Source organism: Phyllobates terribilis, unplaced genomic scaffold (genome assembly GCF_046119375.1).
Source record: "Phyllobates terribilis strain yellow unplaced genomic scaffold, ASM4611937v1 Scaffold_4__5_contigs__length_816908805, whole genome shotgun sequence".
Classification (NCBI taxonomy): Eukaryota; Metazoa; Chordata; class Amphibia; order Anura; family Dendrobatidae; genus Phyllobates; species Phyllobates terribilis.
Window position 1 is genome coordinate 475,134,246 of NW_027362764.1, and position 23,635 is coordinate 475,157,880.

The 23,635-nt window shown below is 41.7% G+C and overlaps 1 protein-coding gene across 3 annotated transcripts in view; it reads right to left on the reverse strand.

Moving 5' to 3' along the window:
- Positions 1 to 23,635, reverse strand: part of LOC141265532 (uncharacterized) — a 52,094-nt gene that overhangs the window by 10,372 nt on the left and 18,087 nt on the right. For 2 of the 3 annotated variants that reach the window (XM_073678707.1, XM_073678708.1), the window contains exons 4-5: positions 20,308 to 20,559; positions 1,199 to 1,332 (exon numbers count right to left, since the gene is read on the reverse strand). In XM_073678707.1, coding sequence (XP_073534808.1) covers positions 1,199 to 1,332; positions 20,308 to 20,559 — 386 coding nt within the window. The remainder of the gene's footprint in view (positions 1 to 1,198; positions 1,333 to 20,307; positions 20,560 to 23,635) is intronic. The other variant, XM_073678709.1, reaches the window with a different exon arrangement.

Sequence of the window (23,635 nt, forward strand, 5' to 3'; positions counted from 1 at the left end):
AATAGTAATTAAATTGTGCTAATCCTAAATTTAGTTGATGAGACCAAGACATTATGGTTTAAACTTGGGAAGAATGACAAAATAAATGGGGTTCACATACTGCTGTACTTGCTTTTTTTCACTAAATATGCAGCAAAATGGGATACCTGTGCTTTTTCCTGCGTTATTGCACTTACTCATTGATTTCTATGGGTGAAAAAAACACTGCAAAAACACTGAAAAAATTCTGAAAGAAGTGACATGCTGCAGTTTTTAAAAAATGAAGCAGTTTCCAATTCAGTCAGGAAAAAAAAACAATGTGTGTGCATGAGATTTCTGAAATGTCATAGCTTTTTGATGGTACTGTAAAACGCAGCTTGGAATTTTCATTAAAAAAAAAAAAAAAGCGCAGCAAAAATGCAACGTGTGAACATAACCTAAATGTCCATCCAGATAAAAACTTGCTGATATGTGTCATAAAACGATAGCAAGTTTTCTAAATTATATCATTCTTTTATTATGATATCAGCCCAAAGCCCCCAATTCATTGCTGGTTCTTCTGAAATTACATGTTCCTTCCAACTGAGGAAAAAACCTTTGTCCTCCCTCCTCACATCAGCCCAATTAGTATCATGCTTGAAAGAGGAATAGTTGTTTGGCTCCGTGCAATAGTTGCCAGCCCCCTTCCCAGTCTCTGTATTCAGCATGACATAAAAGGAGGCTGGGCTAAACCAGTGCATGAAGTCAAACAGCTCGCCCAATTCAACCTCATCATTAGTTATGTGCCGACACAGAAAGGGCGAGAGGGTGGCTCCCAGTTGGCACTGGAAGGAACATGGAATTGCAGAGGGACTTGCAGTAAAATACAGATTCTGGAGATTATACCATTATAAAGGGCCGATATATTAAAGGTACATTGGTAAATTTCACGCACTGCTTTTTTCTTTTTTAAATAGCACAAATTTTGTGGCAGTTTTTCATTCAGTTTTTTGAGCCATATCCATAACTGAATTCAAAGATAATTGGAAATATAAAGGAAGGACCAAGGTCACTACCTAGGAGCGAGTTGGAGAAGTGTGCAGGACGATGACTGACCGCGCTGAGCACAAGCTGAGTACGACCACTGAGACCACTACCAATTGTGAGAACTGGGTTTTAAATGCTGTTAGTAATAAACAGACCATCTATTAACCATTCTAACTGTTCTGATGACTCTTACCTGTATGGACCCTCATGTGCTGTGTGAGTGAAGCTTTTAATCTGGTCTTATATTCACAATGTGAGCAATGAAATGGCTTTTCTCCAGCATGTACTCCCATGTGTCTCTGCAACGCCAGTTTTGATGAACACTTCCTAGGAAAAAAAATGTATTTTGTCACAGCTCAAACACAATAAGCTTATTTAACTGCAGCAGATGAGATCATCAATGGCTTCTTTTCTAAGGACTGGGACAAACAAGACATAACAGACTGTTATAGAGAAAAATATGTCTAAGTTTTAATGCAGCACTTACATTTGTCTGAAGCGTTTCAGTAGAAGCATTAAGAGAACCGTTCACCAAATTTTTCATGTTGAACTGGACAGAATGTAATAATGGCTGCAGAGTGGAATAAAATAATTATAGATTTATTTTTTAAGTTTTGCTTCTCCATTGTGAATATATTAGCAATCAAATATTTAGCACCTAATGAGTCAACAGCGTTAAATGTCCATGCAGATGAAAACTTAAGTCCAAGTGGGTGTTATTAGTTTGTGCTTGGGGTGTGTATTTCTGTCTCCTGTACGACGCTAACCAATCATAAGCAGGCAGCCACAAAGAATTGCAAAAGGACCTGTGATGTCATCAGGGTCACATGACTAGAGTCCGCATGTCCTGCTAGCCGAAGTGTGCAGCCTAAATAATTACTGAAGATATATTACATAATGCAGAGGTGTGGAGCTATTATCTTCAGTGCTTATTTAGGCGGCACACTCCAGCTGGCAGGACATGTGGAATCTGGTCATGTGACCCTGATGACATCATCAAAGGTCCTGCTGCACTTCTATCTTGCTGCTTGCTTATGATTGGTCAGTTTCATGCAGGAGCAGAATTTTCACCCCCAGCAAAAACTATTTAATAACACCCACTTGAACTTAACTAAAGTTAACTCATTGGGGGCCAAATACTTTTGATTGATAATATCTCCGCAACGCAAAGGTGAATTAAAAAGAAAACAACCTTTCTATTCCGCTTTGCAGCCGCTATTACATGGTATGTCCAGTTCAACATGAATTTGGTAAAAAGTCCTTTTTAAAGCTCCAATCCATTCTAGGTTGACCACCTATCCTTAATATTTTTAATATAGGCCTTCAATATTAGATTAAGGTTGTAGAGGGGCGACTCTTCATTGCTAATCAGCTGTTTGAAGGAGATTGCCAAACTGCTCAGTACTTGTAATGGCTGTACTTGGTTTTTCAGTTTACACATCTTTGTCCCATTCAAGTTAATAGGACAGTCACCACTAAAAATATAGAGTACTGTAGTGTCTGGTAAACAAGGAAAGATATGCGGTGCTTGCGGCAGCTCCTTGAAAGAACTGATTGTCAAGGATCCCAAGTCAAGACCCATGGCGTTCTACTAAATTTTAAATAATCGGATAACTAATTTATACTTTTGCTATTTAGCAAAGTGAAGTCAAAGAATGATTGACCTAAACACGCTTGGACACTGTAGTATGCAGCTTTGGCCATCAATATATACAGTAGAGTTTATTACATATCAAATGGAACTAGACATGAGAAAAAACTGGGAGCATGGTAGTGAATGCAGCATTAAGAACACTGAATTCTATCTTTCAGACGTGCCACATATTTCCTGCACACTAAGCAATCTGGCTCTTGAGAGACTCCATTTTTCATTCAAGTTTTCTTTATATTTTTGCACTTGACTGTTAGTGGTTCTTTATTCCTTAGAACTTAAAGAGGTTGTCTACGAGTAAAATAATATTTTTTTTGGCATTTAAAAATAATAGATAAAAGCATACTCATCTTCCAGGGCTCCAGTCAATCTAGCAAAGGCTGCTTCAGAAAAGTTGTCTGCTCCTTTTGGAAGTCATAGCATTGCTGCTGCCTGTGACTGGCGGCAGCCGTCAGCTGCGGCTGCTACAAATTGAACACAGCTGTGCTGTTCAGCTCTACTCAATATTTACATCTGGACCAGGTATCACTGATCTGATATTGATGACCAATCATGCAGTCATCAATATTAGATGCCCAGACAACTTCTTTCAAAAAGAGCAAATTGTGCAAATCTGCGTACAAAGCCTAATTGCAAAGAAGCCCTTATATGCCAAAATGATGGTTTAAAAGCTGCCTAGCCACAAATCAAAATAAAAGATTTGTCCAAAGGAAATGGTATAAAATAACACAAGAACTAGTACTTATTGGTTATAGCCCCAAGATCTCTAGCTGGATATGATGGTCCTGTGCTTTGTATACTCGGCTGTCACAATAATAGACTCTATGCCTATGTGAAGGCTGCAGTCAACGTATCGTACGTCACTGAGGCCAGTGACCGGATGAAGAAGCCACGGGGATAGACATCGCTATCATTGCAGCCTAGTTAACAAAAACTAGTGTATCTTACTGGAGCAGCGGTGCTCCAGAGGCTGAGGATTTTTACTGGAATTGTTTTTTTTGGTTGTTTTATACCAATCACTCCCTTTGGACAATCTTTTTACGTTCTTGGGAAGCCCTGTAAAGTGATTGTCTCATCATCATAAATGGGTAAAATTGCAAGAGGTTTGTAAAAACAGGCAACTTTGCAATTTACTCGTTATCAAAAATCCTCTTCATTGTTAAGAACCGAGGGATTTTTAATTGCATAATTTCCTGTTCAATGCCTATGTTACCAGCCACCTCTGTGCTTCATCCGTAGTGGCCAGTTTTCAAGGCAAGGGGTGCAGAAGTTACAAGCTCTTTTCTTTAGATCTTCTAATCACTGCTCTGAAGCTGCTGGATTGGTGAATGCAGCCAGCTTTAGCCCCACTGTGCTCCTCCCAAGATGCAGACTCAAAGCTGTTTCTGCTTGCAACATCAGAGAACACAGTTTGGCCCTGCAGCACAGCAAAGCAGCTGGTCCAAACTGTCAATTAACAAAGAGTTAAGGGGCATTGTTAAAAATGCTCGTTTCATGATTATCTTGTGGTGTAAACAAGCTGCAAATCACCCACTGAATAAGCAAAACACTCATTATTGGTGTGAAATTAACTTTTGTGCACCATAAAAGTTCATCTGCCTTGGCGGTGCATTGTACTGTGTAAACAGCAATTGCGAGAACAATGGCAGCCTGTGCACACTTAAGCCCCCGTCTCACATAGCGAGATCGCTAGCGAGATCGCTGCTGTGTCACGGTTTTGGTGACGCAACAGTGACCTTACCAGCGATGTCGCTATGTGTGACACTTTGCAGCGATCAGGCCCCTGCTGTGAGGTTGCTGATCGCTGAAAAGTGTCCTGGACCATTTTTTGGTCGTTACCCTCACGCTGGTCAGCACACATCGCTGTGTGTGACCAGCGGGAGCACCGATCAGGCTGGTAACCATGATAAACATCGGGTTACTAGGGGCACACGCGCACTTAGTAACCCAATGTTTATCATGGTTAAGAGCCAGCTAAAGTGAGCGGTAACCTCCCGCTCGCCGTAGCAGAGTAGTAACCATGATAAACAACGGGTTACTAGGTGCGCGTGTGCCCCTAGTAACCCGATGTTTATCATGGTTACGAGCCTGCTAAAGTGAGCGGTAACCTCCCGCTCACCGTAGCAGAGTGGTAACCATGATAAACAACGGGTTACTAGGTGCGCGTGTGCCCCTAGTAACCTGATATTTATCATGGTTACCAGCCTGCTCCTGCTTCAGCAGGCTGGTAACCAGGAGCAGGACATCGTGGAAAGATTCTTTCCACGATGTCGCTGCTCCCCTGATCGTTGGTGAGCCTGCCTGTTTGACAGCTCACCAGCGACCACATAGCGACGCAGCAACGATCCCTGACAGGTCGTATCGTTGTTGGGATCGTTGCAGCGTCGCTAAGTGTGACGGGGCCTTAAGAGATCTAGTATAGGTAGCTCAGTATGCATTGCTTACTTTGGTCTGCCTGTTTAAACAGGAATTCATTCAAACGAGCACAGGTAAAAGTTTACCGATCGGTGGTTGTATTGTGCCGCAAATCAGTCCGTGACTTGAGCTTTAATCTTACCTGTTCAGTGACTGGTAGTGATAGCTCTAAAGAGGATCTGTCATCTCTCCTGACATGCCTATTAAAGTAACTATATACACACCATGTAAATTGACAATTCTGGAGCTAGTTCTACATTAAGCTGTTAATCTTTCTAGAAATTTACAAAAAAAAATTGACAACTGGTTATTATCAATGTCCTCAGCAAATTAGTGTGTCCCTACACAGTCTGATACTGTCAGTACTGATTAGACTGTGTTAGAGTGTGTAAGGACACATACCAAACTGGTAATACCTAGTTGTCAGTTTATTAATACATTTCTAGGAGAAATATCAAAAGAACTGCACAATGTAGAGTTCTAAAAGAGAACATACCCTAGAATTGCTAGTTTAATGGAAATGCATTTTTTTAAACTAAAACAGGAGACTTGAAGGCCTTTTTAAAGTGGTTGTCTGGTCTTCTGATAAAAGTCTGCAGCCACTCTATGTGACTACAGATTTACGAGTCCTTACAGTACGTGTGACGCATGCGGTCAGGATTCTCTGGTAATGCTGGCGAGCGGGATATCATGTTATCACAAGTAAGTGATTTGTAGACTTCTGGCCACATTCCAGCTAGATGTACTTGGCCTCACTCAATTGACTCGTACTGAGCGAGGGGCTGAGCTTGTCTAGTCGGAATGTGACTAGAAGTATATAAATTAAATACTTGCAGTCACGTGACCACTCGCTCTCGCCAGCATTACCAGAGAATCCTAACAGCATGCCGTGTGCGCGCTGTTAGGATTCAGAATTCTGCAGTCATATAGAGTTACTGCAAACTTATCAGAAGACCAGACAACCCCTTTAAAACGAGGCAGATTTTTCTATACCCAGAATGCAGCGTATAACTATTTTTTCATCCCCTTCTTAAGAGCACCACAGTCTTTCATCTCCCTCTCTTAGGTAATTATGGTGAAAAACAGGAAGAAGTGTTTTCAAGCACAGATCTTTTGATCACTACAAAAGGAAAGATGTGATAAAATATTGTGCCAGATGTTAGTTGGTCTTTTAAAATTACTACTCCTCAGAAAATTGACATCTTTGGAAAGTAATTAAAACGTAATTTACGGAATAAAAAAATATGCAGATTTGAGATAAAATGGCAATCCTAACAGCTTCACACTGCGATACCATATGTCTGTGGATTTGTAACTGCAAAACTGTCAAAATTGCAAAAGCTAAACATCAGATAATGTAATCCACGTACAGTATGGACAAATGCTAGAATAATAAACACTTAATAATAAAAGTTCCCAACATATTGCAATGCAAGTATGAATCACTGACAATGCTTTCTATTTAGCAGTAGAACAGATGAAATCCTGTGCACTGGAGTTGAGATAACATTCCCAGTACTTTCCCCCGCTGGCATTTCTCTCTATCTCATGAAAGCTGTACTCGTGGCTACACAAGAGAGATGGGGGAAGAATGAGCCAAATATGATCTCATTTAGGGAGGCTAGCCGTGTAATCTGACTCAGCGCACAGCCGCTGCGCTCTCAGACATGAATTAAAGCTGTAGCCTAATTTACCAACACATTACTGAAATTTAATGAGACAAGTCCTTCAAATGAGCAGAAGGAATTCAGGGTGTTACATCCACAGGGTAATCTAGTTTACTTTGGGTAGCCTGGGAAGTGTAGAATGATTGAAAGGAAATGAAAGGTCATTTGATACGCAGTTACCGTTTTGCAGGCAGTTGAATCCAAGTAGAAAATAAAAGAATAATCCCGTTGTAGATAAAGAGATAGTAAAATACTGTAGGAGGTGCTGTGAAAAAGTATGTGCCCCTTCCATTTCTTTCTTTATTTTTGCATATGTGTCACACTTGAATGTTTCAATAATCAAACTTAGCTTAATATGAGACAAAGATAATTCAAGTTAAAAGGAGTCTTTCACCCCCAAAATGCATTATATATGGGCTATACAGTGATGTATGGGACTTAGGTCCTAAAATAACTATACTAGCACTGTACCTGTTACTGGTACAGTGCCTGAGAAAATAGCTTAACTCGTATGCAAATGAAGAGGCTCATGTTGGTAATTTCATTGTCATTTTCAAGATGTTGGTTTTGTTGAGGTTTCTACATTCACACATCCTTGTGGTCTCCGTTTTTTTTCCTTGGTCAGCACATGAGTCCATAGAGTTTCATGGCTCTATACAACCATGGTAGAAAAACACAGATCCGTGTGTGAGAGTCGTCACGCTCAGAGCAGATCCTATTCTGACTTCAAATTCATGGGGATCCGTGAAACACAAATTAAAGGCTTCAGATTTGCTTCCATTTTGTATCCTGGTCTCATGGATCTGTTGCTTAGTGATAAATTTGAATAAAAAGGATTTTTTTATTGGCTTGGATAAACGGATATAACTAGGATGACACCTGAGAAAAAAAGTGGTCTGTTTCTCACAGATGGTAAAATTCACCTGGATGTGTGAATATAGTCAGAGGCTGACAACCTATTCATAGCTAGTCATGCTTTCGACTGGACGGAGGAATGATATTCAGTTTAGTTCTCTGAGATACACAGCCTAGACTCCAGACTGATATATTGTTTCAATCTACTAAAGAAATTTGGGCTGCTGTTAATGTATTTAGTTTAGAAAACACTCATTATAGAGAGATCAGATAATGCAGGTGACTGTAGGGCCAAAATTCTGCTCATCCGCAGTTCCCAGTGGTTACAGAACTTTGTTTAAAAATAGTGTGGCCATTGGCCATCAAGTTGGATGGATTGTGTATTCTACTAACAAATAAAGTTGCACTCTGTAATGCTATAGCATGCAAACATGAAATATATGAAATTGAAATTGCATTACTGCTCTACAAAATAAGAAAAAACAAAGATACTTAGAGCATAAATTGGCCAATTCATGTGTGCCGAGGAGCCAAAGAAAAGGCGATCCTCTTTGCTAGGAACCTAATCTAATGTGATTCCTTTCCTGGGCCGAAAGCCCACATTTAGATCGGTAGGTAGCATCCTGCTGTGATTAAAACTGCCATAAGCTGATGGGTGGAGTGCTCCCAGTAAAGAGGATCACCTTGTTGTTGGCTGCTGGACTCAAATGAATTGACCAATTTATGCACCAAGTATCTTCGTATTTTCCTATTTTCTACAGCAGTAATGCAATTCCAATTTCTTCTTTCTGCTGTCTTAGATAAAAAAAAACTGACCTCACAGCACCCAGACAAATCTTATGCTGTTATGCAGTAAGGCTGTTCAGATCACCTTTTTTTTAACACACACCAAATGTCTGTGTGAAAAAAAATTGCAACATGCACTCAATTCAAATCTATGGGTGTGGAAAAAAATTGGTTTCCAACAATGATCAAACGTATCCGATTTTTATGGATACATTGTAATTCTTAACATTGGAGACAGTTTTTAGTCGTGTAAATTTTATTCACTGCCGATATATAAAAACACATGCATACGAATGATAGTACAGATGAAAAATCGTCAGCTTTTTTCTTGATGAAAATAGGGCAAATTTTTACACAATCGTGTGAACAGTTGTATACATCTGCAGTGAATAAAATTCACAAGAACAAGTGCAATTCTTAACATAGGAAACTGTAATATAGCTGTAAAAATCAGATGCTATACAGTTGATTCGTATGGCATCCCATTCTTTTTGAGTGCACAAAGCCATCTGAACAGTTCAATTGAGAAACATTGGACTGAGTGCTGTCCGTGTGAGGCGAGATTTTTCACAGACAGTCCTCGGACCAAATATAAGGTCATGTGAACATAACCTTAAATTGGACACAATAGTATCTGCTTCTAAAAGGGAATCTGTCAGAAGGTCTTCACTATATAACCTGAAAACAGCAGGAGGTAGAGGCTGAAACACAGAATTCAGGGATGTGTCACTTGTCAAAGTGCGTGCTGTTTACTAACAGTGAAGGATTTATTACTAAATCTATTATTTATTAAGAGATTAACATTGCCAGACTAGTCCTGAAATGCACCCTCCCCCCGTGATAAGCAGCTCACTGTCAATGGACTTTGTACACAGAGAATCTGGTATGGGTGGGAGAAACATTCTCAGCTCTGCTTCATTGTAAATCTAAAAGCTCTGATTGTGTCAGACTGGCTGCACCCACATTATGCTGCTCTCAGATGAGGTAGCAAAAACCCGCTGACAGATTCCCTATAACTCAGAGAAAGACTACCAATGTCCGGGCTCACAGTATTTTTGTTCACTCAGAGCAAATTAATATTTTATAAAAATTGTAAAATTGTGGGGAATCAAACCACAACTAGGAAATGATAGACCATTTAATGTATATAGTTATAGCTTTACTGGCATAACACTGGTCCCAGCTGGGTACGACCTTCTATAAAACAAAGTCTTAAGAAAAGGGAGCAGCGAAGACTGGCTTCTGCTTGTTCCAGACGGAGTATAACATGGCAATCTATTACATGGTTGGCTACTCATAGGATTGAGTCTTGCCATGGAAAAAATAGAATTAGATTTACTGGTAATTCGGTTTCTAATAACCCTCCACGACAGCACCAAAGGAGGATGTCACCCCACCCTAATAGGGACAGGAAACACAAAGAGGTCAAATAGCCCCTCCTTCATCCTCCCTCCAGTGTTTTTTATAAAGGACCACACAAGTATGGATGCTTCAAATTATATTTATTCTTATTCAAATTAAATGATTTTTTGGCTAACCAAGCCTGGGAGGGAATTACCAGTGCTGTCGTGGAGGGTTATTAGAAACCGAATTACCGGTAAGTCTAATTAGATTTTCTCCAATAACCCCCCACGACAGCACCAAAGGAGGAGTATCAAAGACTCATGTTTAGGGAGGGACAATGACCTGAAGCACTTTCCGCCCAAAGGCCAACTCTTTAATGGACATTAAATTAAGTTTGTAATGCTTGGTGAAGGTATGGACCGAGGACCATGTAGCTGCTTTACATATCTGCTCAAGGGAAGCGCTAGCCTTTTCTGCCCAGGAGACGGACATGGCTCTAGTAGAGTGTGCTTTCAGTTTTTCTGGTGGTGAGAGATTTTGGATCTGATATGATTCCACAATTGCTTTCTTGATCCAAGTAGCGATGGTAACTTTTGAGACTTTCTTTACTCTGTTCTGACCAGATGGCTGAATAAAGAGGTTCTGATCCTTCCTCCAGGCCTCTGTCTTTTGGAGGTAGTGAAGAACGACCCGCCTCACGTCCAAAGTATGGAATTCTTCTTCCCTTTTATTTTTTGGGTCCTGACAGAAGGAGGGCAGAATTATCTCCTGTGATCTATGAAAGTCTGAGACCACCTTTGGTAAGAAAGATGGGTCCAGTTGTAGAATAATCCTATCATCCAGGATTCTCAAATACGGGTCATTCACTGAGAAGGCCTGGATTTCTCCCACTCTCCTGGCGGTGGTAATCGCTACTAGAAAAGTTGTTTTCTAGGCTAATTTATCCAGCTCTATTGAGGCCAAAGGTTCAAACGGTGGCAGTGTCAGACCTTTAAGGATGATATTAAGATCCCAGGAGGGAACGTGGTTGATTATTCTGGGATGCAGACGAGTAGCTGCTGTCATGATCCTTTTTACCCATCGATGTTCGGCTAGGCTTTGGTCGAAATAGGCACTCAGAGCCGCGATCTGTACCTTGAGGGTGCTGGGTCTAAGGCCTTTTTCCAGCCCCTCTTGTAGAAAATCCAAGATCTGGGTCATGTCAGGATGCCGAAGATCTGGCCTATTTTGTTTATACCATGTTAGGAAGGTCTTCCATATCTTGCTGTATATGGAGTTTGTGATTTGTTTCCTACTTTTTTGTAGGGTATGAATTACTCGGTCTGAGAGTCCCTTGGCTTTCAGGATTGTGAACTCAGAAGCCAGGCCGCTAGATGGAGGTTCTCTGGATCTGGATGGAGTATTGGACCCTGATGGAGAAGGTTTTGATTGCTGGCAGAATGAGGGGTCCTTCTATGCTTAGACTGTTTAGTGCACAGAACCAGCTCCTTTTGGGCCAAAGTGGAGCTATCAAGATTATCTTGACCTCCTCGGTCCTTACTTTCTGTAAGGTCTTGGGTAGCAATGGAATTGGGGGAAAAGCGTAAGCTAAATGGAAACGCCACGGGTGAGCGAATGCATCTATCCCCAGGCATACGTCGTCTGGATCTAGGGAGAAGTATTTTTCTGCCTTGGTGTTCTGGCGTCTTGCAAAGAGGTCCACCTCCGGACGACCCCATTGTCTGGTCAGCATGTGGAAAATGTCTGAGTCCAGCTCCCATTCCCCCGGATGGATATTTCTGCTCAGAAAATCGGCCTGGATGTCGTCTGAGCCTTTTATGTGCAGACCTGATAAGGAACGAAGATGTCCTTCTGCCCAGAAGAATATTCTTGCTGAGATACTTTTTAGATTCCCGTACCTTGTACTCCCTTGATGGGACAGGTGAGCTACGGTAGTCATGTTGTCTGAATAGACTTTTATGTGTTTGCCCGCAATGATTGGAGCCGATATTTTGAGTGCCTCCTCCACTGCCTTTAATTCGCGGAAGTTGGAGGACCTCCTGCTGGTCTCTTCTGTCCAGACACCTTGAAAGGGGGTTTGGGCGACGACGGCTCCCCAACCAGTCTTGCTGGCGTCTACCGTGACTGTTTTCAGAGGGAACTGAGACCATGTAAACCCTGTTCTTAGGTTTCTTGGGCTGAGCCACCATGACAGGGATGTCTTCACATAATGAGGGATCATGATCATCCTGTTTAGGGAGTCTGGGGATCCGTCCCACTGTGCGAGAATGTGGGTTTGCAATACCCTGGTGTGAGCCTGAGCCCAGGCTATGGACTGAATGCAGGCTGTCATGGAGCCGAGGTCTGACATGGCAAATCTTAGAGACACCCTGTTCAGGGTCTTCAGATTCGATATCTTGGATCTCAAAAGTATCTGCCTGTCCTTTGGTAAGAAGGAGGTTTGTCTGGTGGAGTCTAATAGAACACCCAGGAACGTTTTTTCTGTGGCAGGAACCAGGTCTGACTTTTGATGATTTATCAACCACCCTAGGGTGGTCAGGATTTGGATTGTTCTTTGCAGATCTTCCTGGAATGATGCCACCGAGGAACGTACTAGTAAGAAGTCGTCGATGTAGGGAATGATGCAGATTTTCTCCTTTCTGATAGAAGCCACTACCTCGGACATCATTTTGGTAAATATTCTTGGTGCTGAGGATATTCCGAACGGCAATACGTTGAATTGAAAATGTAACGTTTGATCCTCTTGAACCGCCGCAAACCTTAGACATTTTCGGTAGGTTCGATGTATAGGGACGTGGTAGTATGCGTCCTGTAAGTCGATGGTTGCCATCACATATCCTTGTCCTATCAAGGGAACTGCTGATCTGATGGACTCCATTTTGAATCTTCGTTAGATGATGTATTGGTTCAAGGGTTTCAGATTTATTATTACTCTGTAAGTGCCGTTTGGTTTTCTTATCATAAACAGGCGTGAATAGTGGCCTGTGTGTCTTTCTGTTTTTGGGACCGGTGAAATAGCCCCCAAGGATAGCAGGTCTCTTAGGCCGGACATCAGGGCGGTTTTTAATCTCGGGGAGGTTAGACGAGTTTTTCTCACTTTACTTGGAGGATATGAGGAGAATTCGATCTTCACCCCTTCTTGAATTACCTTCAAGACCCATTGACTGGAGCAAATCTTTTGCCATTGGGGAAGGTATTTCATGATTCGTCCCCCCACTGCTCTGGCGTCACCGCTTCTGTTGTCGTTGTCCTTTTGGGAAAAAAATATTCCTATCTTTCCCTCCTTTGGGGTAGCTCCATCGACCAGACTTCCCTTTCCCCTTGTACTGGGGATTCTGCTCCCGAGGGGGGCGAAAGGGGGTCTTCTTGTAGTGTCTGGGTTCTGGCAAGGACTTCTTTTTATCAGCCGCCTTCTCCAGGAGGTCGTCAAGGGCCTGGCCAAACACATATTCTCCCCTGAAGGGAATGGAACAGAGTTATATTTTGGAGGCCACATCACCATTCCACGATCTCAGCCATAGTGCTCGCCTTGTGGAGTTCTATATGACTGCTGCCCTGGCGGTTACTCTCACAGATTCCGCTGAAGCATCTGCCAGAAAGTCAGTGGCTTTCTGCAGCAAGGGTAGGGAAGCTTGTATCTCTTCTCTGGATGTGCCCATAGCCAGATGCTCTTCAAGTTGGATGAACCATCTCGACATGGATCGTGCAACACACGTGGAGACTACATTAGTGTTCAGAATGGCTGCTGATGTTTCCCATGATGTTTTCCTTCTGTTGCGACGAATCCTCGAATGACAATATTGTCTTTTTAGCGACTCTTGCCACCTGAATATCGACCTTAGGTATCTCGGTCCAACATTTTGAGGTTTCTTCATCTACCGGGAACCTGTCTTTCAATTCTGCTGGTGTATTCAGTCGTCTTTAAGGATTTTCCCATTCGTTCAGAATTAAGTCCCGAATGCTTTTATGTATCGGGAATACCATCTTTTTCTTTGAACGGAGACCACCGAACATATCTTCCTGGACTGATCTAGTGGGCTTCTCTTCTTCCACCTCCATCGTTCTTCTTACTGATGTGAGGAGGTCTTCCATAAATTCAGTTGAGAAATAATATTTCTTATTTTCCAGACCTTCCTCTGCTGGGCTAAGTTCATCTTCCTCTATGAGGTCTTCAGGAAGGGATATTTCGTCCTGGGAGTCCGAGTCTCTTCTTTCTTCCAGGGAAATCTTCCTCTTCTTAGCCTTCGGAGGATAATCATAAGTGGATCGGGAAATGAGGCCAATGAAGATTGAACTTCCTGATGGACTATCCCCTTGATTTCATCTATGAGGGATGGCTGCTCTTCCCTAATAATTTTCTCCATACATTTCTGGCATAAATATTTTTTGTTAGAAGAAGATAGATTTTTTTCACATACAGCACACTTCAGGCTAGACTTATTTCCTGGTGCAGGATCCTTGTCCCCCTAAAAAAGAAGGAGAAGGGTAATTAATGTATCAATTCTAACCTGCACCTAGGAAAGGACCCCCAGTGCCAGACTTACTGGGACTGGAATCGCGCTGGGCTCCGCAGACATGGAGAAGATAGATTCCTGACCATCCAGTGTATAAAAATAAAAAATGGATTAGGTCCTACCTTAGATGTCTTCTGTCCAGGGCTCTTATATAGGCGACTGGACACAGTGCTCTCCCTCTTTCCCTGGGGAGGGGGGTGGGAAGGCTCCTCCCCCTTGGTCCAATTGGTGAAGCAGGAACACCGGCGGGGTTTTTTTTTTTGTATGCCACCTCCATAGGACCCCATTGTCCTAAACGGACCGGAAGTAACCTAAGGGACCCTGTTTCGGCGTCCGACGCCACTTTCTGGACGTTTTTTAGGTAACTGCGTTCCAGAGTGGAACGCAGACCAGAAGTGACGACATCCAGCGGTCCGCGTCACTTCCGGGATCCGGCGCGCGTCTCTCCCGCTATGGAGAACGCCGGAGGCCGCCTGAGATGGGGGAGGAGCTGGGCTGGAGAGCTCGAGGAGGCCTCCAGCCCAACACCCACCGGACCTTACCCGCAGGTGCGGACATGGTGGGGATGGGGGTCCCGAGTCCCGGAGGAGACGGAAGCAGCATAAGGGGAGGAGGAGAACACCGCTCGGTCCGAGCTGCCCGGCTTAAAAGGTATGCTGGGTCTCTGCCGCCGGCACAGTGCACCCTGGATGACCTCTTCATCCCAATAGGGACATGAAAAAACACTGGAGGGAGGATGAGGGAGGGACTATTTGACCTCTTTGTGTTTCCTGTCCCTATTAGGGTGGGGTGACATCCTCCTTTGGTGCTGTCGTGGGGGGTTATTGGAGAAAACAGTGTTGTTCTATTTTGGCTAATAGAGCAGGATTCTGAAAAGAAGAGAAAGTGGACAATTTCACCTGGATACATGGTATTGTGACATCCTCAATCGGCTCAGAGTACCCAAGCTCAGTTACAGGAACACATCTTATGTCATTTTAAGAGAATCTAAATACACATGAGCTAATATCCAAACACCCGCCTTATTTGTTTCTAGCCTAAAGACTGAAAAAACTGAACAGGGCATGGGACATATGACATACTGCAACAAATCACAAGCTGAAATGTAACTTGATCTTTACTGACACCTATTGGAAAATATGTATACTAGCTTTCACTTTAAGAATTATTACTGTACAATACAGAAAACATAGAAAATGGATATACACCATGTACAAGTGTTCACGTGTGTCAGATTTGTAAGTAAAATCAGGATATTCTGCATGTAAAGAACTGTAGTGAGGTAGACCTGCAGTCAATACTAAGCTTCGTCGGCACGGGATGCATTTGATGTGGAATTTCTGCAGTGGAAATTCCACAGCAAATTCTTAATAGTAATGTGGCACTAAAATGGGCAGATTGTCATGCAGCTTCCGCTAAATGCTGCTGTGAATATCTGCAGCATAAATTCACTTCGGATGTCAGATCTGTAGCAGCGGTCAATTTATGATGGAGGTTTTCTCCACAGCGTGTGGTTAAGACTTTAAAAGATCTCCACTCTGGTAGTCTAACACTAGCTGACTATCAATCAGGATCAATCATGGAAAATTCACTGCAAAAACATCTCACGTGAATATATCCTTAGAGACATCAGAAAACTGTTCTGTGGGGAAGGCTAAAGTGCATTATAAATGAACCCATATCTGTTGTACTATAATAATTCCCAGTTCGTAGAGATACAGAAAATCTTTAGATCTTATCTAACAAATGGCTCTAGGCAGCAGTGATTGCTCGGTCCTTCGTGACATATAGTGCCAGGCAGCAATGCTCTGTGATAGCGGTGAATGCCCCAGTGTGAGCCTCAGAGCAGGACACATACAGAATATATGAGAGCTTCATGTCATGACAGCGACTACACTGCTATGAGGATGCCAGAGCACATACATCGGCATAGCAATCAGACAGAAAAGAGTTTTTGGCAAAAAAATGAAACACTTTATTGAACAATCATGTAAAATGAACACCCATAATTAAAAAGGACGACAACCAGACAACCATACCTGAGTGACATATGTATGGAATATCATATACTGTAAATGGTATAGGTCTTAAAGGACAAAAGTGCAGCAGTGATTCTATGGGAATAAGGATGTATATTGGGTGCGATCAATATCATAAATGTGAATATCACTGTGGATACATTGATTAACACCAAAAACAAACCTCAATTATAATTCTCAAATAGTTATACCCATAATATTGCACTCTTACCCATATAGCGCCAAATACCAGTCACCAGGACAGGAACACAGAGCCCCAATGCACGTTTTTTGTGGTGTTTTACAGCTTTCTCGGAGGGGATATTAAAGAGAAGGACCTTTAATGCTCGTTTTTATCTTTCAGGACCTGCGAGAAACATCGTGATCTGGCTAGTTGCTAAATATGAGAAAGAGGATTTCAGACAATTGAAGGATAAGCGCACATATGAAAAACTACATTTTTCTCTTCTCACTTCTTTTTCCTCTCAGCTGCACTCCATACTAAGTGCGGCCTGCGAATCAGGTATTATCACAAAACAAGCTTTTGAGGGCCTTATGACAAAATACCGTAAGGTCAAAACCTTTCACCTCCTCCCTAAGATCCACAAGGATCCTGTCGACCCTCCGGGCCGTCCGATTGAGTCGGGCATTGACGGCTTATGTGAACCTATTTGTAAATTCATAGATCACTACCTAAAACCTTTTGTAGAAACATTGTTGTCTTTTGTCAAAGACACCACGGACGTGCTGAGGAGGGTCGACGGGATCTTTGTGGAGTCGGATGTTGTTGGTTACTGCAAACATAGAATCTCTACATAGCTGTATAAACCATGATCATGGTCTTAATGCTATCCGCTTCTTCCTGCAGAATTCCAACTGGGACAGCTGTATAGTAGACTTGGTCCTTGAATTGCCTCAGTTCGTCACATAATTTTTTTGTTTTTAAAGATATTTTTTGTTTGCAGAAACGCAGCACTGATATGGGTGCTGCCTGTGCGCCCTCATACGCGAACCTCTTCTTGGGCTACTGGAAGCGGGTTTTGTTTGGTGATGCGGGGGCACAAGCCGCCGACCATGTGCAGTGGTGGCTTAAGTACATCAATGACCTTTTGATAATCTGGCAGGACACTGCCATTGAACTGGAGTAATTCATGGACCGACTCAATGAAAACTCATTTAATATCAAATTGACCTTTCAACATAGTGATAATAAAATTGACTTCCTGGATATCACTATTGAGGTAGATGAACATCATTATGTACAGACAGATGTTTACAGGAAGTCAACATCTGTAAATGCATTATTGCATGCTGATCCAGCACACAATCACTCTACGTTCAGGGCTGGTCCCAGTTGGTCAGTTCGTCAGGATGAAGCAGATATGCTCATCTGACACTAGGTTTGAAAATCAGGCTAAGGATCCCACGACTAGATTCATGGAGAGGGGATATAACAAAAGATGCATATAGGAGAGCGAACTACAGTGTACAATAAAATGGAAAGATGGTCCGGGCCAACTTAGATTCATCTCCACTTATAACCAAGATTGGGGAACTAAGAGAGCTATCCTTCAAAGGCACTGGGTCCGTGCTGTAAACCGAACCGTCCCTCACTTCCCATCTATCAATGTCTCCTCTAATGACACTGAAGCGTTGTAAAAGCCTCAAAGACACCTTGGTCAAAATCCACCACGTCCCACCAATATCAAATCCATTTGGATCTAAGGGACCTATAAGTGAATATACTCCGTGTGGCCACTGTCTGGCCTGCACCAATGTCTCGCAGCGCCAAATTCTCAAATGCATCTGGAAATCGCCAATATAAGATCAATGTATCTCATGTGGGAGTTCCAAGGTGATATATTATGCAACCTGTGGTTGTGGAAAGATATCTTCAAGGAGTTTGTATCTTCTCCCCGTGTTTGCGTGGGTTTCCTTCAGGTTCACCGGTTTCCTCCCACACTCCAAAGACATACTGATAGGGAATTTAGATTGTGAGCCCCAATGGGGACAGCGATGATTATGTATGTAAAGCGCTGCGGAATATGTTAGAGCTATTAAAAAATAAAGATTATTAAAGATATATGTGGGACTCACATCTAGGGAACTGAGAGTGAGGACTAGGGAGCATGTGAGAGACATTGGTACAGGGAGGACAGTGGGCGACATGACATTATTAAAAACAATACTACGCCATTTTAAAATATACCATGACAGTAATCCCAGAACTTTCATGGTTTGTGGCATTGAAATTACTCATGGTGGAGTACGTGGTGGCAATATTAGAAAGCTTTTGGCTCAAAGGGAGACTAAGTGGATTGTGGAACTGGGAACCATGGCCCGAATGGTCTTAATGAGATTCTGAGTTTCACCCCTTTTCTCTAATGCATGCATTTCTTCTGGTATTTTTAATTCATTTTTGTCTAATTTTTAACCACTAATTTTGTCTTTAGTCATTCTATTTTTCCTCTCATAGCTTGTATTAACTATCTGTATCATGAATGATAACTAATAACGCTAATCAAGATGGGAATATGTGGACATTACTGGATCAGACCAAGGAGTCTTGACAACAATATTTGTATTGCTCTGCACTGTATATGATGGTAATATATTCAATAATGCATTGGCAATCAAATTGCTTGAATTCTTATGACAAATGTATTTATTTGGTGCCCTGACTCATATCCCCTGGTGTGCGTGTGTGAACCGCGCTGCTCCGTGCCCCCAGCACTGCTCCTGGCATCTGTATGGGGTCTGCGCATGCCCGAAAGCCTTGGCAACGTGTCCTGGTTTCCTGGCCATGCGCGGTCCACCTTGATGGCTGTGGCGGTGCGGTTGGCGCACGCGCCAACAAACCGGGATATCAATGGTTGATTCCGGTCATGTCACCGTAGGTCCTGAAAGATAAAAACGAGCATGAAAGGTCCTTTCCTTTAATATCCCCACGAGGAAGCTGTAAAACACCATGCAAAATGCACGTTAGGGCTCTGTTTTCCTGCCCTGGTGACTACTATCTGGCTCTATATGGGTAAGGTTGTTCTGGGTGTTAATCAATGTATTCACAGTGATATCCACATTTATGATATTTATCGCACCCAATATACATCCTTATTCCCATAGAATCACTGCTGCACTTTTGTCCTTTGAGACCTATACTATTTATATGATATTCCATGCATGTGTCACTCAGGTATAGTTGTCTGGTTGTCGTCCTTTTTAATTATGGGTGTTCATTTTATGTGATTGTTCAATAAAGTGTTTAATTTTTTTGCCAAAAACTCTTTTCTGTCTATTTGGAGTAACATAAATATCCACTCCCCTTTTTTTGGGGCCATAATATGGTTTAGGTGTTTTTTTTGCTATAATGTACCTTGTGAATCTATTGCTATTCACATACATCGGCATGCAGTTACCCCCGCTCTAAGGTCCACATTACGTAATGTAGGTTTTAGCATTCAAACATTATTTAATAGGTTGCAAGTGTGACAACTAAGCAGCAGTGCCTTTTTCACAGACCAAAGATCGACTTCACAAGACCAGCAGTGCCGGAGTATCAGGCAAATTTGTTATTAATCTGGCTTGGTATTCACTGCGCTGCATGACATAGAATTTTATTGTACTTTTACCACTTAATGCAGGATATGGTCAGTCACTTGGCAGTCTGTCAAGAGGCGAGAATATTTTTTAAGGTAAGAACACATTTCCCATATAACCACAAAATGATGATAGCAGTTAATACTGCTGTAACACTATAGCAGACACCAATGTAGCACCTAAAGATCACTATAATGGAATAATAGTAATTGTGATTACTTTACTACTAGGAATAACCATTTCTTAGCTAAGCAATATGGCTCAGGTATTAGCCAATAGATCAATGGAATCTTGACAGGGAAATGGCTATGATCGTATGTGCATAGGGGAAAATGTGTCCTAGAAAAAGTCACTCTTCACCAAAACCCAATAAAGGAATAGAATGGAGTCATATTAGCTCCCAAATAACCCCCACACAATGCCCACTTGATGAAGGTGGATAAAGAAACGATTACCTGTTACAAATGTCACAACTGAATACTCTCTTTGGAGCACTTTGCGGATTGAAGGAGCCATCACAGACCAGGACTCTATTTTGGTTCTCTAACTTCCCCTTTATTTTTGAACGATTTTTGTTATTCTGTTTGGGGTGAGTTCCTTTTTGATGTCTAGTCAGTTGGTGAATATTTTTGAAAGTCAGGTCACAGGATGAACAAATAAGAAGCTGGTGCTTTTTGTGCTTACAGGAGTGGGCTTTTAATTGTGATCTGTAAAAAAATAAAAAGAGGATCTTACATATATTTTTGCATTTTACCTAACAGAAGGTGCCTTTGGCTAGGCCTCAAATAATGAAACTTACAGATTCAACAATGAGATATTTATTTCCAATTTCATGAAAATCTGTGCTCTAGTAACTAGTGGCAAAGGAATAGGAAAAAACACAATTGGAGTGAAAGGACAACTGAAATTACATTTATCACTAGATTTCACAATATAAAAAGGCATACATTATTAAATAAATTTCCAAGACTTGAAGAGGCTGGCATGCTTGCTTTGAAAATCTATGGTAGTATGGCTTTATAATCCTTAAAAAATTCAGCTCAGAATTGCTTTATAAGTACTCATCAAGTATAAAAGATCTATTGAATATTTTTTGGACGTGTGCACTTTTGGTGGCAGACCAGCTTTAACAGCAGCACAGTATGTCAACAGGTTGATGCATTATTTTTACCTTCTTCAGGGTTAGCATCTACTTGCCAATAGAGGACACGGTCATTGTAGAGAATCTATCACCGGGATTTTACCCCCCAAAAGTATTTATATATGCAGGAAAGTTATAACCCAAGGCAGGCTAAAAAGTCCCATTTGCACTGAATGGATATGAAAGACCAATAAAAAGACGTAGTAGGAAGATAATTATTGAAAATAGTAGGAATCTTTATTAATGCAATTTCACATAAAATGAAAGGGACCAATAGTGGACCAAATACAGAGATGCTCACGTACCACACCTGACGTGCGTTTCACGAATGCTTCGTAAGGGGTGGGTGAGCATCTCTGTATTTGGTCCACTATTGGTCCCTTTCATTTTTTGGACATAGGAAAAACTACAGTGCTAAAAATGTATATAATGATACTAATAGAAAATGACAACAGGAAAAGTGTGTGCACAAAATAAAATAAAAATCAGGCAATAGTACCACTATTAGTGACAAAATTAGTCCGTAGATGACTGTCAGGCTGAAAATGAGTTACGGTAGTTGAGCCGAGTTGTGGGACCGTCCATCTGTCTCTCGCTCGTGTTGCTGTCCAATCTGCATAGCGCTCCGGCTGGTAGCGATGCTGGATCCACGTGAAGGTGGAGTGCCTATGCAATCAAACAAACCAATGCATTTGTTTGGTTTGGTTGATCCAGCATCGCGACCGGACAGAGAGCTCTGCACATCGGGACAGCAACACGAGCGAGAGACAGGAGGACAGTCCCACAACTCAGTTCAACAAACTTATTTTCAGCCTGACAGTCGTCTATGGACTTTTCCTACCTATTACTTTCAAAGCAAGGAGAAAGGTAATTTTTTAGAAAGTCAATAAAAGTTATGCTAATTACTACATTACATTTACTCATGGCCAAACTTATTATTATTTATTATTATAGCACCATTTATTCCATGGCGCTTTACATGTGAAAAGGGGGTATACATAGCAAAAACAATTACAATAATCTTGAACAAAATATGACGGCAACTGGTACAGGAGGAGCGAGGACCCTGCCCTCGAGGGCTCACAGTCTACAAGGGATGGGTGAGGATACAGTAGGTGAGGGTAGGGATGGTCGTGGAGCGATGGTTAATGCAGGTTGTAGGCTTGTCGGAAGAGGTGGGTCTTCAGGCTCCTTTTGAAGGTTTCCACGGTCGGCGAGAGTCTGATGTGTTGGGGTAGAGAGTTACAGAGTAAGGGGGATGCACAGGAGAAATCTTGTATGCGATTGTGGGAGGAGGCGATAAGAGGGGAGTAGAGAAGGAGATCTTGTGAGGATGAGAAGAGATATTGTGAGGATCGGAGGTTGAGTGCGGGTATGTACTTTACATCATTTATCAAATAATGAATCCCGGCACTCGCGTGTTGATTAACCTTTCTTTTAATGGAAGTCCACATACAAGACGTTTCAGCCTATCTCAGGCTTTTATCAATTCGATTGATAATGTGGACTTCTATTAAAAGAGCGGTTAATCAACACGTGAGTGTGGGGATTCATTATTTGATACATGAAGTTACTTCTCCACGTGCACCACAGCGTTCCTGCGGAGTGCCGACCCCTATTGAAAGTGGACTTTACATCATTGTCTTCCAATCTATATTGCACTACTAATTTTATCACCAATACAGTTACAATTGTGTTATCATTGTGGTACAATTGCTTAATTTTTATTTTGTGCACACACTTTCCTGTTCTCATTTTCTTTAAGTATCATTATATATATTTTTAGCGTGGCAGTTTTTCCTATATCCATTTTATTCTTTTGACCAGTCAGCACACAGAACAGGTCTCTTTACCAGCAGCTATCGCCTACTATTGTTTTAGGGAGAGCCAGTGTTTTCACTGTTTTCCGTGTTTACCCTTTCATTTTTTGCATCTTGGCACTTCATATTTATTATTTTTATGGGGTTTTCAAATAGTATAGGCTCCTCCATCTATACTTTAATTTACATTTTGTGATTTGTACCTTGCTTTACATCCCCTTCTTCCTTACTTTTGATACTTATTACCATTTCTCTATATTCAGGTATTTACTAGGGTACATCTTATGTGATCTATTTACTATGCTTTGATATTCCTTATGTATTTTATACATTTTGTCAGTTGCTCACCCACCATTTGAATATCTGCCATTGCCATTTTGGATATTTTATTCCTACCTTACTTCCCCCTTTTTATTGACTTTTATTTTAATATGTGAAATTACACTAGTAAAGATTTACACTATTTTCCATAATTATCTTCCCAGCACGTCTTTTTATTGGTTTTCATATTTATATGTGCATGTAGCTCCTTCAAAGGCAAGTCCAGCAAAACCTCTACATGGCCAGTCCGTTCCTCCATTACTGAGAAATCAACATTTTAACTGATATGCAATAGAGTCTGCAGATCTGATCTGAAGCCTCTGTCACTCCAGCATAGACGCTGTCAGTCAAGCAGGATGAGGCGGCAATAAGAGGAATAGAGCTGGAGTGACACAGGCATCAGATCTACAGCCTCAATTGCATATCAGTGAAAATGCTGATTTCTCAGTAAAGGAGTAACGGGCCAGCCATGTAAAAGTATTGCTGGACTTGTCTTTGAAA